The 18,874-nt window shown below is 40.9% G+C and overlaps 1 protein-coding gene across 6 annotated transcripts in view; it reads right to left on the bottom strand.

The window, feature by feature from the left end:
• Positions 1–15,095: 15,095 nt before the first annotated feature.
• The window catches only part of ZNF507 (zinc finger protein 507), a 33,087-nt gene continuing 29,308 nt past the window's right edge, over positions 15,096–18,874 (bottom strand). For all 6 annotated transcript variants that reach the window (XM_060185654.1, XM_007539460.2, XM_060185657.1 and 3 more), the window contains one exon: positions 15,096–18,838. In XM_060185654.1, the coding sequence (XP_060041637.1) occupies positions 18,472–18,838 (367 nt within the window). In that variant the 3' untranslated portion in view covers positions 15,096–18,471. The remainder of the gene's footprint in view (positions 18,839–18,874) is intronic.

Below are 18,874 nucleotides of genomic sequence, written 5' to 3'. Positions count from 1 at the left end.
CTGCTACTTCCCACGAACACTGGGTAGCTTAATTTTTTCCCTTTTTTTCTAGCCATTTTTCTTAGTTAAATTGTGAGAAAGAAAAAAAGAAAAGAGGGGCTGGGGAATGGCATATCAGATTAAACTCACGTTACTATTCTGAAGGGCCTGGATTCAAGCCCCTGGGTCCCCAACTAGAGGAGTTAAATCTTCATAGCGAAGCAGGGCTGCAGGTCTCTGTTTCTTCATCTGTCTCCCCCTTCCCTCTCCATTTCTCTCTGTTCTATTCAATTTTTTTTTTTTTTTGCCTCCACGGTTTTCACTGGGGCTCAGTGCCTACACTACAAATCCATTGTCCCTGGCAGCCTTTTTTTTTTTTTTTTTTTTTTTTTTACTGGATAAGACAGAAATTTAGAGAGGAGGGGAATATAGAGAGGGAGAGAGAAAGATATCTGCAGACCTACTTTGCCGCTTATGAGGTGTCCCCCTTGCAGGTGGAGAGCCTAAGGTTCGAACCCTAATCCTTGCATGGATCCTCATGCTTTGTACTATGGTGCATTTAATTGGGTGCGCCATTGCCCATCCCCCCCCAATAAAAAAAATATATATATATATTTTTTTAACACTTCTTTTTTTATATATTTATTTTTATTTATTTATTCCCTTTTGTTGCCCTTGTTGTTTTATTGTTGTAGTTATTATTGTTGTCATTGTTGTTGGATAGGACAGAGAGAAATGGAGAGGGGAGGGGGAAGACAGAGAGAGGGAGAGAAAGATAGACACCTGCAGACCTGTTTCACCGCTTGTGAAGCGACACCCCTGCAGGTGGGGAGCCGGGGTTCGAACTGGGATCCTTATGCGGGTCCTTGTGCTTAGCGCCACCTGCGCTTAACCCGCTGCGCTACAGCCCGACTCCCCAAATAAAATATTTTTAAAATTTCTTTCTTTGGAGGTCGCAGGGTAGCGCAGCGGGTGAAGCGCAGATGGCATAAAGCACAAAGATGGGTGTAAGAATCCGAACTCTGCAGGGGAGTCGCTTCACAAACAGTGAAGCAGGTCTGCGGGTGTCTGTCTTTCTCTCTCCCCTCTGTCTCCCCTTCTTTCATGGTTTCTCTCTGTCCTATCCAACAACGACGACATCAATAACAATAATAACCACAACAGTGATAAAACAACAAGGACAACAAAGGGGGGGGGGCAGTGGACTGAGACCCAGCAATAACCCTAGAGGCAAAAAAAAAAAAAATTCGTTCTTCATATTAAAGAAAACAGGCACCAAAGGTCCCAGGTTCAGTCCCAGCACCACAATAAGCCAGAGCTGAGCAGTACTCTGGGAAAGAGAAATAAATGAGAGAAAGAACAGAAGGGAGGAAGGAAGGAAGAAAAAAGGAAAGAGTGGTCTGGTGGGTGATGCAGTGAATAAAGCATTGGACTCTCAAGCATGAAGTCCTGAATTCAACCCCTGGCAGCACATGTATCAGAGTGATGTCTGGTTCTTTCTCTCTTATCTTTCTAGTAAATAATTTAAAAATATTTTTAAAAAAGAAAGACCTTTTGTCTCAAATCACATGTCAATTTTTTTTAGCAGCTACTCAATCACATGTTAATTTTTGCTAAGGAATGGGCCTCTGGGCCTTCCACGTGTGAAAAGACCACCCATCTGTCTAAATCAAACACAGAATTACTGCATCCAGGAAACCTTCCCTTGCTGAGTACTTTTCTCCTCCTTTGTGTGTCTGCTGCTATTAATAACAAGTGCATATTTTGTGCAAATGAATTGTGGTATCTGCTGGTTGGTTCTAATAAAAGTGTCAGCTGTTTTTTGTTTTGTTTCTTTTTAGATGGCATTTGTAATGTTTCCACGTGCTATAGGTGTCTCACGTTAAGGGCTTCAGAGCCAGTGACTATATATTTATAATCTTTCATGATAAAATGCCTTACACAAAATACACTGGCGTGCTTGATAAATACCCCTCCGCTTCTGAATCATAAGTGAACAGAGTCCTTAAATAGAATTTCCGGGAGTCGGGCTGTAGCGCAGCGGGTTAAGCGCAGGTGGCGCAAAGCACAAGGACCGTCATAAGGATCCCGGTTCGAACCCCGGCTCCCCACCTGCAGGGGAGTCCCTTCACAGGCGGTGAAGCAGGTCTGCAGGTGTCTATCTTTCTCTCCTCCTCTCTGTCTTCCCCTCCTCTCTCCATTTCTCTCTGTCCTACCCAACAACGACAACAACAATAATAACTACAACAATAAAACAACAAGGGCAACAAAAGGGAATAAATAAATAAAATAAATATTAAAAAAAAAAAAGAATTTCCTCCCCCTCTTATTATATAGACATTTTCCTTAACTTGTAATACTCTGGAAGAAAGAAAAAGTTTCTGTCATGAAACATGCATCTTTGGAGTCAAGGCAATAGTATTTATTCATTAGCAACTGCTTTATTTTGTTTTACTTAAACAAGAAATAGCTTTGAAGGGCAGGCAGTACTGCACCTGGTTGAGCACATGCATTACAGTGTGTAAGAACTCGGGTTCAAGTCCCCGGTCTCCACTTGTAGTGGTGAAGCAACGCTATAGGCCAGCCTCTCTCCCTCTCCCTCTCCCTCTCCCTCTCCCTCTCCCTCTCCCTCTCCCTCTCCCTCTCCCTCTCCCTCTCCCTCTCCCTCTCCCTCTCCCTCTACCTGTTTTTATAAATTTTTTAATTTATTTATTATTGTTGTAGTTATTATTGTTTTATTATTGTTGATGTCATTGTTAAGACAGAGAGAAATGGAGAGAGGAGGGGAAGACAGAGGGGGAGAGAAAGACAGACACCTGCAGACCTGCTTCACCACCTGTGAATCGACTCCCCAGTTGGGGAGCCGGAGCTGGGAGCTGTGAACGAGGATTCTGACACTGGTCCTTGCGCTTTGTGCCACATGTGCTTAACCCAGTGCAGTACCGCCCAACTACCTATCCATCAGTTTTTATTTTGCCTCCAGGGTTATCACTGGGGCTCAGTGCCTGGACTACAAATCCACTGCTGCTGTAGCCAATTTCTTTCTTTTTTTCTGGATAGAAATTGAGAGAGGAGGGGAAGATAAATATAGACACCTGCAGATCTGCTTGACTACTTGTGAAATGACACTCCCCCTGCAGGTAGGGAACTAGGGGCCAACTGGGATCCTTGTGTGGGTCCTTTCACTTCATACTATGTGCACTTAGTGAGAATCTGCTCAGCCCCATATCCATCAGTTTTAAACCACTAGTTTTTTAGGTAATTTTGTTATATAATTATAGGCATGGTAATAATCTGTAACTTAGCTTGTCCCTTCTAGTTGACTGTTTAAGTGGTTTCTAGTTTTATGCTATTATAAGCAATATTATAGTGACCATCCTTATTTTTACATAATTCTTTGGGGTATATTTCTGTGTGGTTTTTGTTTGTTTGTGTTTGTTTTTTAAAAGAGCACTGCTCAACTCTGGCTTCTGGTGGTGTGGGGGATTGAACCTGTGACTTTGGAGCCTTAGGCACAACAGTCTCTTTGCATAACCATTATATTATATTATCTATCCCTACCCTGGGGTATATTTCTTCTCTCTCTCTCTCTCTCTCTCTCTCTCTCTCCTATATATCAAAGCAGTTATCAGCTCTGACTTATGGTGGTGCAGGGGATTGAACCTGGGACTTCAGAACCTCAGGCATGAGTCTCTTTGCATAACCATTTTGCTATCTACCCACCCTCTCTCTCTTCCTTTCTTTTCTTCTCTTTCTTTTTGGATTTACTTATCCAAAAGTGAAGATTGTTTCATTTCCTGTGTGTGTGTGTAAGAAGTGTAAGAATAGGACACATGGGCGAAGGGTAGATAGCATAATAGTTATGCAAACAGACTCTCATGCCTGAGGCAGCAAAGTCCCAGGTTCAATCCCCCGCACCACCATAAGCCAGAGCTGAGCAGTGCTCTGGTTTAAAAAAAAAAAATAGGACACACATTGTCTTAATGTTTCATCCCACTCTCCCCAGGGACCTTCCAGGAAGAAAGCTCCTACCTGACTACCTGCTAACAGTCATGTGGCCTTTAAAATAAATCACTTTAGCTGCTTATCTGAGACCCTCAGCTGCTAAAGAATCTCACATTAACTATGTGAAGATCACGTCTACAAAAACAGCATGTGACTCAAAGCAGGTGACTAACCTAAACAAGAGTTTTAACCTAAACAAGCATTACCCCCCTCCTCTTCTCTCAGCCAGTTGTGCTAAGTCGGTGCATCTGTGTATCCAATCCATGGAGAACAGGGCAGTTTCAAACCAACATTAAGGAATAAATACTTGGTTGCTTTCTCTAGCTAGTATGTGTCAACATAGCAGACTCAGGTAGTACCAGTGCCTGAGTCTGCAGAATCAAATAAACTGTCTCACTTCTTGCCTTTATCATTTCCTGAGTCTGTTCTTGGGTGACCAGGCAAATTTCTTTAAAAAAAAAAAAATTTTATTTATAAAAAGGAAACATTGACAAAACCATAGGATAAGAGAAGTACAACTTTGCACAATTCCCACCACCAGAACTCCATATCCCATCCCCTCCCTTGATAGTTTTCTTATTCTTTATCCCTCTGGGAGCATGGACCAAGGGACATTATGGAGTGCAGAAGGTAGAAGGTCTGGCTTCTGTAATTGCTTCCCCGCTGAACATGGGCGTTGACAGGTTGATCTATACTCCCAGTCTGTCTCTCTCTTTCCCTAGTGGGGAAGGGCTCTAACACTTATTTGTAAAAAAAAAAAAAAAAAAAAAAGAGGAAAAAGGAGAAAGAACCAGAGCATCACCTTGGTGTTGGTATTCTTCGTGTTGGTTTGGCCCCCTTCCCCCTACCTCTGAGAGAAATGGTTTGGTCCTTGCTAGTTTCGTGCCCCTCTTTCTCCCCGCCCCCTATGCTAAGGACGTCCAGAGTCCCAGCAGCTCCCGCAGAAGGAAAAACATGGGGAAGCACATGGTGTGGTGATTTGCCCGTTCGTGAATAAAGATTAAACTGCAGCTTCTCAGCCCAGCCGTGTGTCCGTGAGTCTCTGTCTCTGTTCTTTCTTCTAGCATTTGCCACTGTCTACCACCGCGATGCTAGCCTGGCCTGCTGGAGCCCCCAAAACTTTAACAACAAATGGCGCCCACGTGGACTTGACCTGCGCATCTCTCAGATAAGTGAAGACAATTTGGCTACCTATGCACTATGGCCTTCTCTTCTGCTTGTGAAGAGATCTCCAAAGGCCTCTGCCCTTTCTTCACGAGACTGTTTCTCTGTTTCTGGAACATTTATCTCTGAACCACTCTGTGGCTTCCGCCCAACGCCAGCCCACAAGAGCCCAACGCCAGCCCGCATGAGCTGGCTTTCCGCCTCGTGGTGCGGGACATTGGGAGTGGGCTCCCCCCACGCTGCTTGCCCGCTGGAAACAGGGCAGCAGACATGGCGGCCCATCATGGCCGCACCCTGGGGCACCTCGGCCCGTGCCTTCTGCACGGCTGGCCCGCCTGCCTTCCTGCTATGAAGTCTGGACAGAACCCGGACCACCCGGAGACCACGGGCTCCCTGCTGAAACTGGGCCCCCTGGCCAAGATCTCCAGCTTGGGTCTGAAGGCAGACAAGCTAGAACACACAGAGATTCATCCAGAGATCGCAACCTACAATTCCTAGAAGTGGAGCTGTGCGGGAATGGAGCTGCGCGGGAAGCCACCTCCGGATGGTGACCCCCCCCCCCCCAACAACTAAGACAGTACAGATCTCAATTCGTGTTTAAAATGTCATGTCTTCGCAACAAAGGTTTCTCTCCTTGTGTATTAAAGACCATGTTTACGTGTGTGTTTATAGTTTGGTAACATTAACTTTAAGGTTAAAAATTTAACTTTAAGGCTATATTCTTAACAGACAGAGTTAAAGGAAAAAGGTTTTCAACGCAATTCTCATAAAGATAAAATTAACTTACATTTAAAGTCTGAGGTAAAAATTAGTTTAAATATCAATATATTTTAACCAAGTTGGTCTAAACAAAACCTGCGCACACCTAGGGTGTGTCTCCATCTTGAATGGGTACAACAAAAGGTTAAATAGTCTTGTTGATATGTAAAACTCTCGATTACCTTCTCTATTAGAAATGGTAGATTACACAATGGCTATGCTAATGATTCTCATGCCTGAGGTTTTCTTTCCTTGATTCTTATGTCTACCTTTTCACATTCTATTGTTTAAACTTTAAACTTTAAACAACCTTAAAATCATTCTTAAAAAGACTTTAATTGTAATAGAGTTATCAGTTGTGATAAGCTTCTAACCTGTTACAAGTTTTGTTTCATAAGTAAGTGAATTGCAGCTGTCAAGTTCTCTACAGAAAAGCAGAATTCCAATGGCTGATATTCCCCATCGAGACAGACGTACAACAATTCACCCCCTAGCAATTCTTTGGTGGACATCTGCTTTGGACTTCTATTGGACTCACTGGTACACCTTGGACACTTTGCACAAAACTAGCGGCTTCCCTTTATGCTGCTGGGTTTCTCAAAGACTGACTGCAGCCATGCCTTGGGACTCTAGGCCTCACCCTCCCCCCATGCTAGAAAATGCCCGCCGAGGCAAGTACGCCCCCCAGAGGCAGGAAATGTTTTTTTTTAAGCTGATAAAGTTTTGCCCAGAGGCAAAAAATGGCCCCCTCAGGCCTTCCCTTGGCAGCACACTGGTTCTTGTTACTCGCATACATGTTTCTCCATGTTTGTGCCAGTTTCTTTTTTGAAAATGCCTGTACGATATAGGTTTCTGTTCACCCCACACCCCTGATACTGTGGTCATTTAGTTAAAAAGAAAAGGGGGAATATGTTGGTATTGTTCGTGTTGGTTTGGTCCCCCTTTCCCCTACCTCTGAGAGAAATGGTTTGGTCCTTGCTAGTTTCGCCCCCTCTTTCTCCCAGCCCCCTATGCTAAGGACGTCCAGAGTCCCAGCAGCAGCAGCAGAAGGAAAAACTTGGGGAAGCACATGGTGTGGTGATTTGCTCGTTCGTGAATAAAGATTAAACTGCAGCTTCTCAGCCCAGCCGTGTGTCCGTGAGTCTCTGTCTCTGTCTACCACCGCGACACTAGCCCGGCCTGCTGGAGCCCCCGAAACTTTAACAACACCTTGGCATATAAATTGCTGGGAACTGAGCTCAGGACTTCATATTTGCATTTCCAATGCTTTATCCTCTGCACCACCTCCTGGAATGCTAGGGTATATTTCTAGATGTAAAACTGTCAGAATTAAATTTCAGTAGGATTAACACTGGCAAGCTACATTATAAAAAGTTTAACATTTCTATTGCTTTACATTGCAACTAATGTATATTGCTTATTTTATCTATTCCCTTGTCAACAATGAATCTTTACTAACCTTAGGTGACAAATGATACATCAGTTCAATGTATTAGTGAGGAAGAGACAGTTATATTAGGTTTTGTTGACTGTTAGTATTTATTTTTCTATCATTTGCCTTTTTGTGTTCTTTGGCCAATCAACCTGAAGGCATTACTCATAGATTATGTTATTAATTAACATTTTGTCATATACTGTGCAGACTTTTTCTCATCATTGTGTCTCTGGTAGTCTGCTTTTCGCTGTGTGGCAATTTAACATTTTTATGTTGTCAGATCTATCATCTTTCCAGCCATACTTCTGCTGTGTTTAGGAAAACCTTCCCCATTACAAAATTATTCATTTAAAAATCAGTTTCAGGAGTTTGGCAGTAGCACAGTGGGTTAAGCGCATGTGGCACAAAGCACAAGGACCAGAGTAAGGATTTCGGTTCCAGCCCCCGGCTCCCCACATGCAGGGGAGTCGCTTCACAAGCAGTAAAGCAGGTCTGCAGGTGTCTATCTTTCTCTCCTCTCTGTCTGTAGGAGCCATGGTAGAGAGAGCTTCTTACGTACCTGCCCTCCTCCTAAGGCTGGAGCTAGGCGAGTGAGAGGTGGTGCTGGCTTTAGAGAGTGACGGCTGCGCGACCATGGCTGTGAACACAATTCCAAAAGTGTTATTCTTTTGTTTTGCTTCAATTAGAATTCTTGCTATACTTACGTTTTCATTATAGCTGGGAATATTTTTATTTCAATCGACTCTTTTAAAAAATATTTATCTATTTATTCCCTTTTGTTGCCCTTGTTGTTTTATTGTTGTAGTTATTGTTGTTGTTATTGATGTCATCATTGTTGGATAGGACAGAGAGAAATGGAGCGAGGAGGGGAAGACAGAGAGGGGGAGAGAAAGATAGACACCTGCAGACCTGCTTCACCGCTTGTGAAGCCACTCCCCTGCAGGTGGGGAGCCGGGCCTTGAACTGGGATCCTTCCTCCAGTCCTTGCGCTTTGCGCTGGGAGTGCTTAACCCGCTGCACTACCGCCTGACTCTCAATTGACTATTTTTTTAAATACTTAAAAAATTTATTTATCTTTATTTATTTATTGGATAGAGGCCGCCAGAAATTGAGACGGAAGGAGGAGATAGAGAGGGAGAGAGATGGAGAGACACCTGCAGCCCTGCTTCACCTCTTGCAAAGCTTTCCCCCTGCAGGTGGAGGCTGGGGGCTTGAACAAGTGGTGAAGCAGGGCTGCAGGTGTCTACCTCTCCCTCTCTTCTCAACTTCTCTCTGCTTTTATCTAGTAAAAAATAATATTTTAAGAGTCCCATCTTTCCCAAACAGTCCAGTGCAAGGCAGTCACTTCCAGAGTACCAGCAACTAATTATACTGAGTGTATGCTGCAGCCATGGGAGGTGGCACAGTGGATAAAGCTTTGAACTCATAAGCATGAGGTCCCAAGTTTGATCCCTGATATTGAATGCACTAGAGTGGTTCTCTGGTCCTTTCTCCTCCTCCTCCTCTCTCTCTCTTTCCCATTAATGAATATGAATTGAGTGCATGTTATCCTAAGTATGATTTCCCCCTGCTTTGCCTAAGTTTATCCAATTTTGCCAATCCATCAGTCGATTTGGGGAAAGAGTCCTCAATGGTAGTTTATAGGAGTGAAGGAGTCATTGTATGAACTCAAGATGATGGATGGTAAAAGGGTAATGTTTGACACTTTCTCCTGGACACCATATCTTTCAGATATCATATCTCTTTCAGGTATCTTTTAAAATGTTTATTTATTTATTATTAAATAGATACAAAGAGAGAAATTCAGGGAGGGAGGTAGTGAGGGAGAGAGACAGAAAGACAGCTGCAGACCTGCCTCATCACTTGTGAAGTGTGTCCCCTTGCAGGTGGGAACGAGGGGCTTGAACCTGGGTCCTTGCTCACTGTAGTGTGTGTGCTTAACCTGGTGTGCCATCACCTGGCCCCTGATATAAGGCTTTTTGAAGTAAAAATATTTTAACTTTAACAAATATATGTGATTTGATAGGACAGAAATTGAGAAGGAAGGGGGATAGAGGAGAGAGATACAGAGACATTTGTAGCACCACTTGTAAACTTTTCCCCCTACAGGTGGGGACTGAGGACTTGAACCCAGGTCCTTGAGCATGGCAATGAGTGCACTTAACCAGGTGTACTACCACCCAGCCCCTCTCTCTTTCAGCTATAACATGAGTTATGTACAATATTCTTGGTTCTTATAAACCAGGTTTGTCTTTTCTGATACAAGATATTTTGACTAGCCTTATTCAAAATAACACCAGCATGATTCTTAGGTACTTTTCTGAGGATGTAGAATCTTGATTTATATACCATGATTTACAACGGCAGCCTAATTTCTTTATTTTACATTTTACTTATTTATTAGAAGAGATAAATCAAACAGGAATAGGTAGATAGAGCAAGAGAGAAAGACACCTGCACCCAGCCCCAACAGTTTAATTTCTTTTGTTGTTTTTCTTTTATTTGATAGGAAAGAAATTGAGAGGGCAAAGGGAGACAGAAAGGGAAAAAGGAAGCTAGACACCCAGAGGGTTATGAAAAGAGACTCTCCTGCTTGAGGCTCCAAAGTCCCAGTGAAGCGGCAAAGGAGAAATATTTGGAAAAGGAGAAACTTTATTTATGCCAGTGGTCTTGGTGCCAGATGTCTCTAAGAGCACCAGCAGCCCGCCTCTATTATGTAGGGTATTTATACCCATAGGACAGGTCTCTAAGTTACTTGTGATTTCATCAGTGCATTGCACAGCAAACAGAGGGTACCGAAATAGATTACAAGCAGTTGGCTCGCTTTTACAGTTACACATATAGTTACTTGTCTTTGCATGCCTTTCTGTATATGCCAGTGGTATTCCCTTTATCCACATTTAGCTTGGCTTTTTTTTTTTTTACCCTTTATTGGGGGATTAATGTTTTACAGTTGACAGTGAATACAATAGTTTGTACATGCATAAAACACTTGTCAGTTTGCCACATAACAATACAGTCCCCACTAGGTTCTCTGTCATCCTTTTCCAGAGCCTGGCCTTTCTTTAACTATCTCACCAGGTTCAATCCCCCATACCACCATAAACCAGAGCTGAACAGTGCTCTGGTAAAAATAAGTAAATAAATAAAAATAAAAGAAGGAAAGAAAGAGCTAAATAAAGAAATCCACCTGCAGACCTGCTTCACCATTCAGAAAGCATCCATGCTGCAGGTGGGGAGCAGGGCTTTGAACCCAGTTCCTTGTGAATAGCACTATATGTGCTTAACTGAGTGTGCCACTGCCTGGCCTCCAGCAGTTTAAATTTTTAAAAATATTTATTTATTTCCTTTTTGTTGCCCTTGTTTTCATTGTTGTTGCAGTTATTGTTGTCATCGTTGGATAGGACAGAGAGAAATGGGGAGAGGAGGGAAGACAGAGAGGGGGAGAGAAAGATAGACACCTGCAGACCCGCTTCACCGCCTGTGAAGGGAAGAGGAGAGCTGGGGGTTCGAACCGGGATGCTTACACTGGTCCTTGCACTTTGCACCGCGTGTGCTTAACCCGCTGCGCTATTGCCCGATTCCCACGGCACTGGACTCTTAAACCTGAGGTCCCAAGGTCCCAAGTTTACAATGAACAAGGATCAGAGGGCCCAGAGGTAGAGCAGCAGGTTAAGTTCACATGGTGCGAAATCCAAAGACCGGCGTAGGCGTAAAGGATCCCAGTTCCAGCCCCTGGCTCCTCACCTGCAGGGGGCTCGTTTCACAAATGATGAAGCAGGTCTGCAGGTGTCTATCTATCTCTCCCCCTCTGTCTTCCCCTCCTCTCTCGATTTCTCTCTGTCCTATCCAACAACAATGGCAGCAATAACAGTAGTAATAATAACAAAGCTAAACAACAAAAGGGAAAAGATAGCCTCCAGAAGCAGTAGATTCAAGTGCAGGACTGAGCCACAGCAATAACCCTGGATCCAATAATAAATAAATAAATAAAATAAAACAATGAGCAAGGACCCAGGTTTGAGCCCCCAGTCCCCAGTCCCACCTACAGGGGGAATGTTTTGCAAGTGGTGAAGCAGTGTTGCAACTGTCTATCTCTCCCTCTCTACTACCCCCTTCCCTCTCGATTTCTGGCTGTCTCTATCCAGTAAATAAAATAAAGATAATAAAAAAGTTAAAACAAACAAACAAACAAACAAAAACCAAGGCTCAAAGATGATAGAATGTTGGTGGTGGCTGCAACATATATTAGAACTCATACTTTACCAATAGAAAGGACCTGGGTTCAAGCTTCTGGTCACCACATAGGAGCACTGTGCAAAGCTTCACCAGTGATGAAGCAGTGCTGTAATATCTCTCCACTGTGTCTCATCTTCTATCTGGATGAAAACGAGTCTGCTGCTGTTGGTGGAGTTACATAGGCGTGAAGCCACAGTAAAGGCTTGGTGGGAAAGGAAGAAAAAAAAAAAAGGCTTACTGGGGTCATATGGCTTTTGGATGAAATCTTTTCCTAGGAGTTGGAGGAGACGGCGAAATGGTTATGCAAAGGGACTCTCATGCCTGAGGTTCCAAAGTTCCAGGTTCAGTTCCTCACTCTACCCAAACCAGAATTGAACAGTGCTCTGGTAAAATAAATAAATTTAATTAAATCAATAAAAATATGCCCCTCTAATTAGATTCTCTATAAAAATCTCTCCTAGGTATTTTATAACTTAAATACAACCACATATATCATTTGATATACAGTTCAATTTAATCCACATAATTTTATGAGCGTAGATATGATGTTGTCAATTCTGTTTTTAGAAAATTGAGGAGGGAGTCGGGCAGTAGTGCAGCGGGTTAAGTGCAGGTGGCACCAAGCTCAAGGACCGGCGGAAGGATCCGGGTTCGATCCCCAGGCTCCCCACCTGCAGGGGAGTCTCTTCACACGCAGTGAAGCAGGTCTGCAGGTGTCTGTCTTTCTCTCCCCCTGTCCTCCCCTCCTTTCTCCATTTCTCTCTCTGTCCTATCCAATGACATCAATAACAACAACAATAATAACTACAACAATAAAACAACAAGGGCAACAAAAGGGAATGAATAAATATCTTAAAATAAATAAATAAATAAAAGGTAGAAAATTGAGGAAACAGATGCACTCCCAAGAAGTTACTAGAACAAGACTTTATTCTGAACTACGAATCAACTGCTCTTGGAGGCTATTTTTTTCCCATTTTGTTGCCCTTGTTGTTGTGCTTGTTGTAGTTGTTATTGTTGTCATAGCTGCTGTTGTTGGATAGGACAGAGAGAAATGGAGATAGGAGGGGAAGACATAGAGGAGGAGAGAAAGACACCTACAGAGCTGCTTCACCGCTTGTGAAGCGACCTCCTCCAGATGGGGAACCGGGGGCTCAAACTGGGATCCTTACTCCAGCCCTTGCGCTTTGCAGCCATGTGCGCTTAATCCGCTGCGCGCTACTGTCCTGCTCCCTCAGCAAACGTTCTTATAGAGGCACTTCATTTGTGTTCTCATACTTTATCTGGAGAGGAGCTTAGAAAATGCAGATAACCTTGAAATCATGTGGTTCCCACAAGTATTTAATTATTTCAGGCTGACTGCTCTTTGTAGACTGTTAGCTGTAGAGGATCAGAAATAAATACAGATTAAGATTTGAACCACGTCCTGCTGTACTCTTTTCTCAGAAGCCTGGAATAGAATTTTCTAACACCTTTTGTAGTTAGAAATAATGAATTTAAATAGGACTGCAGATATAAACAAAATGGGGGGGAGATGTAGATTGATGGGCCTATTTCAGTGAAAGACAGACAGTCATATTATTTCTGAAATATGGATACTAAAATTAATAAAATGACAAATAGAAAAAAAAAAACCTCCCCCAAATCGGAAGATGTCCATTGTATTGACAACAGGCCTTTAAATAACACAATCAAGTGCTAATAATAGACCTGAAAAATGAGTAACTTTTAAAACATTTTGTTGAGGGTCTCCCCAGGTCACAATTTTTCATTGTATGCATATTTAAGATGACATAGTTTACTAGTAAAAGAAAAATATTTGGCTATGCAATTGTACCCTTCTTTTTTTAAAAAATGTTTTAATTTTTTAAAAATATTTTCCCTTTTGTTGCCCTTGTTTTATTGTTGTAGTTGTTGTTATAAGACCCCTTTATTTATTTCACCAGAGCACTGCTCAGCTCTGGCTTATGGTGGTGCGGGGGACTGAACCTTGGTCTTTGAAGCCTCAGTCATAAGAGTCTCTTTGCATTACCATTATGCTATCTCCCCCGGCTGAGAACCCTTTCTTAGTATCTTGGACAATTCAAGCTGTCAGTTCAGCTGAGTGGATTAGCAACCAAATGGTTACCTTGCATCACAATTAGATGTGTAGGCACTATGACCCAAACACCAGCTGTGGTGCCCACAGCACTGCCAAGTGTAGAAGATTGAAAGTGTGGAAGTAGTCAGGAAGACTCCGCTTTTTAAGTTTTTTGAGGGGTTAATGCTTTACAGTGCTATCACTGACATATACATACAATTTCATTACGTAATAGCCACCCCCCAATTTTTTTCCTTTTTTTTTTTTTTAAAAATTATCTTTATTGGATAGAGACAGCCATAAATCAAGAGGGAAGGGGGAGATAGAGACACCTGCAGCCCTGCTTCACCACTTGCAAAGCTCTCCCCCTGCAGGTGGGGAGCAGGGGCTCAAACCACAGTCCTTGCTCATTGTTAGCAAGTGCACTCAACCAGGTGCGCCACCACCTGGCCCAAGTTTTCTTCCTATCTTTCCTTCCCCAAGACCCCACTTTTTATAGAAGTATTTATTATGTGTTAGTATATTATTTAAAAACAAACAAAAAACCAAGAGCACTACTCAGCTCTGTCTCATGACAGTGCTGGGGAGTGAACTCACTTTAGACAGTTGGGTTTTGGCTCTTGAAAAATGTGTAGGGGCTGGGTGATGGCACACCTACTTGAGCATGTTATAATGCACCATGACCCAGGTTCGAGCCCCCGGTCCCCACCTGTAGGGGAAAAGCTTTTTGAGTGGTGAAGCAGGGCTGCAGATGTCTGTCTTTCTCCCTACCACCCCCTTCTCTCTTGAGTTCTGGCTATCTCTATCCAACAAATAAAGATAAAAAAAAAAACCTTAAAAAAAGGTGTGTATAATTCTGATACCACAGGGAAGTATAGGACAAGAACTAGTTATTGGGAAGAAACAGAAGGCTCAGATATTTTCGGTTGAGGTGGCATAAGTTTCTAGGGTAAAAGTGGATACTTAGACCAATGAAAGTTGGATGGTATTAGGTTTACTTGCTGATTCAGTGGAACAGATGAGAAAAAACAAATAGTCATAAGCCACAAGACACTCAAGGTCTGCACATATTATTACATTTTTGGACTTCAATAAACAAAGCTAATTTTCATTAACAGCCAGTTTCTAGCATGCTGACTATACATGTCCCCCCACCTTCATAATATATGTAAGAATGTGATTTGTAAGGTGAAATGAAAGCAAAGGAAAAATCAAGGAAACATTTTCGTAATTAGATTGAATTCTTAAAAGGATGAAACTAATTTAATTTTCTCTGTGTAACACAGTTTTGTATTAATCAGCCATAGTTTCAACAGTTACCAAGGGGGTAATCCTAAATTTTAGCTTGACCCTGGGAAACAACGTCCTAAGTAGCCAGTGATTTCAAGATGACAATGTATATAACCTACTATCAATGAAACTCGGGGGCAAGTGTTTTTAACAAAAAAAGTTTATTACCAAAATACAATATTAAAGTCAATACATGACAAACTCCTGTAAAGCAAAATAAATTATTCTAACATTGTACAGTATTTCCAAAGGTAGTTAAAGAAGCGCTATAGACCTTGCTCCACTGTTTGTTGAACAGATAAACTGTTCTACCATGAACACAATCCTAGAGTTTTAGGCTTTAAGGCATGCAGCTCAATGTGCAGGATCATTTTACAAAATGCAAATCATCCTATTTTAATAAGATACAGTGTCAGAATTAACTGTAGTCTTTACATGTCAGTGTTCCAGAAATTTTTAGACTTTGGCTATAGAAGCAATGTCATAGTGTTACACAATACTTATTTCTTAAAAAAATACATGTATTCATGTCCATGAATATCAAACTCAAATTTCTATTAAATATACTTTATAGAATATTACTTAAGAGCACCTTGCTGTACAATAAAAAAGATTAAATAAGTGTCTATGAAAACTAAAAATATAATAAGTTTCAATAATAAGCTTGCTTGTCTTTGTCAAGCCAAGTACATTGCAGGAAGATACAATGTAAACAGGTGGCTACCATTTTGTGAGAAAAGACAAGAAAATAATAACAAAGCCACCAATAACTACTTCAAATAGAATCAAAGATCTCGAACAAAGGCTTCAAGCAGTCAGCGTCTCTACACTGAACTGGCTGGACACAGAACTGAAAGTCTACAGGTCACTTGTAATATTGGTGTGGAAACTATTAGCACATGGATGGAGGACACTAACCACATTCTGGTGACTCCTAGAGGAAGAGAAAATGATGGAACCCTGAAAAGTATTAGTTGCAATGATCAGAATACATCACCTTCCCAGCCTCCAGCTTTGCCTTACCTAGTAGGTTTCTTTGAAAAGCTATTTTCACTTAGAAGTGAAAACTTAAAAAGACGGGGAAAACAAGACTTTGTATGGCAAGAGATATAATAATTCCAGTGAATGAAATGTCATCCCTATTTAAGGAGTTTCTGATGATTTCAACACCTTTCTTTTCTACAATTAAAACCGCATAAATTTAGTTAGACGTCATTTGTATTCTGAGACATACTCAGTTTTTCTTGGTAGAGATACTTAGAAGTTTGCCACAAAATGGCAATGGGAAGGTACAGAGCTTTGTTGGTACATGGTTCCTCCTAGTCCAGGAGAAAGCTGTGGAAGACATCTCTGTCAGGAATGGATGAAAGGTTAAAGGCTTTGGAATTCTGGGTAAACTTTTCCTCCAGGAGCTAGGGAAATTTTAAATCCATGATTCCAGATGGAGATTTTAAGTGTCAATTAATGGAAGTGGTTTAAGAAAATGAAAAAGGTCATTTAAAAATTCACTGCTGAAATTTTGGGGATATAAAATTTTGAGTATTAGTGTTTTTCAAATGATTAGTTATGTTAAACCTAAGGAAAATTTATAAAACAAAAATTCTCTAAGGCTGCTAATTTTTCAGAGTAACAGATTTTTTGATCAACACAGAGTTACAGCTACTATCAATGAAAAAGTGACCCAGTGGCAACAAAATAAGTACAAATAATGGAATTACCTAAAATAATAAAAATATAAATGTATTTGAAAGTGGAGATGAATATGAATCCACACTCATTTGAACTAGGGGGAATACTTTAGTATATATAAATTCATTTTACCTTTTAAAAAATTACGTATCAGAAATGGATTGACTGTCAAATAAATTAAAGCCACCTAAATTACACAGCAAAGTCACAATTCTGCTTGTTTAAATATCACCATCAAAATTAGGTTTAAAAAAAAAATCAGACAATGCTTAAAGATGCCTGACCCCACTTATATAGTTCTTTTTACTCGCTTATAAAATATCACATTATCCCTAGAATTTGGGGAGAAAATTCATTTCTAAAATGTATTCCGTTAAAAAAAATTCTGTTTTGGATGCTTTCTAAGTAGATCAGAGTCACAAGCTCTGCTCTAAAAGATGCCAGAAATCAAATTCTCAAGAGCACCATAAGAACGGTGCACTGCATGGTGCACCAAGCCTTGTAACTTGTATTCAGAATTCACTTTTAACAAAGCAATGAGTAAATAAAACTATGAAACTACAAGAAAAACAAACACACCCTGTTCTGTCCACTCTTTGAAATACACTATAATGCAAAATGTGTGATTAATGAGGACATTACATGTGTCTGATGACAGGTTTTAATGCAAAAGCACTTTTGATTGATTTTCTGTCCCTCCTATTGCACACTAATGAAATGGAGTTTCCTAGCTAGGAGAAACCCTGTAGATTTGCCAAATGCTGTTTTGTTTTAAAATACAACCCGAAGTTTCACTAAATGTTAGCCACAATGGGGTTATACCTCTGATTCCAAACATAATGCGACTCTAAGAAGCAAAGTCTCAACAGCAGTACACATTTTAAGAAGCTTCTGAGTTCAAACTGTTTCTAAGGTCTAAGGAGCAAATGCAAATTTTCACATTTTATTGCTTTAACTCTCAGATAACAACCTAGGTGTGAACTGGAAGAGAGGATTAGAGGGCCTATGTAACTATCAATAAAATATATGGAGTTCCCTCAAACAGAATCTTCCAGAGATGCACAAAACATGAACTCTTTCTTTGAATTTTGAGATTTGTCTTGAATCTGGTGGGAATTCACCTACTTACTCCTTTGCCCACCAAGAAATCCTATATAAACTTACTTTTTAAGTGTCTATTCATAATCTAGGTTTGCATTTAGAGGCCCCTTGTCTTTCTCATTCTCTCTAGGAGCTAAAGTAATATATTTTAGGCTGAGTATATAATTAGTTCCTACCAATTTGGGCAAAGATTGTGAGTGATCATTTCTTTACTATTAGTAACATAAAAAAAAAAAAAACAACTCCTAAAGAAGCTGCCTCCTACTTATCAGAGGTCTGCCATTCTAGAGTTGGATGTCAAAAATGAGAAAGAAGAAAAAAAGCTCTGGTTAATATTGTGACATTTCTATAATAATATGCTTTAGAATAGTTTCTGAAAAGTCCTTTCCTAATTGTTTTGCCTGCATTTCTACACTATAATAAGCTTTTAATAATAAATACACTCAACACTAAGAAAAGATAACAAATGGCTAATATAGGACTACATCTTTGCTTCCTCCACAACTCACTTCCCCTTATTCAAAATACTGATGTATTTCCTACTTATCCACATGGAATTCTTCTGATCATCATAAATTTGGCTTCAAAGTCACAGCTGTTATTTCCTCAGAAATCACACCAACCATTTCTTCTGTGTCTAGTAAATTATTTGACAATGCTAAGGTGAAACTGTGGTTCAAAGTAAAGGGATTCCTCTTCTATTGTGTTCCTCTTCGAGTAATTAGTCCATCTAATTTGTGTTTAGAGTTGTGTTGTGGTCCTTATTTAGGATGATGTTTACAATTTCCCCTTCATGTTCTTTCATATGATCCAAGAGATTTTCTTTGCTGGTAGATTCAAAACCACAAATGCAACAACAGAAGAGTAAAACACAATACTCCATGCCAGGAGGGACCAGGCTGGAATTCTTATCTAAGCTATATGAGGTATTGCTTGTAGGGCTCAGTTTCTCATTATCATTGGGACATACAACTTCACTGGGAGCCTGAGAAGTCAGCTCTGAGGAGGATACCAAATTTTCTGAATTTCCAGTGATAGGATCAACTCTTTCTTCACTGCTGTTCAAGAGAGTCTTTCCAGGGGATTTCCCCAGAACTCTTAAAAACAAAAGGGAAAACATAAACCTTGAGTTG

The sequence above is a fragment of the Erinaceus europaeus genome, chromosome 2 (genome assembly GCF_950295315.1).
Source record: "Erinaceus europaeus chromosome 2, mEriEur2.1, whole genome shotgun sequence".
Lineage (NCBI taxonomy): Eukaryota > Metazoa > Chordata > Mammalia > Eulipotyphla > Erinaceidae > Erinaceus > Erinaceus europaeus.
Note: the sequence above shows the minus strand (reverse complement) of the source record. Positions and strands in the feature narration are given on the sequence as shown.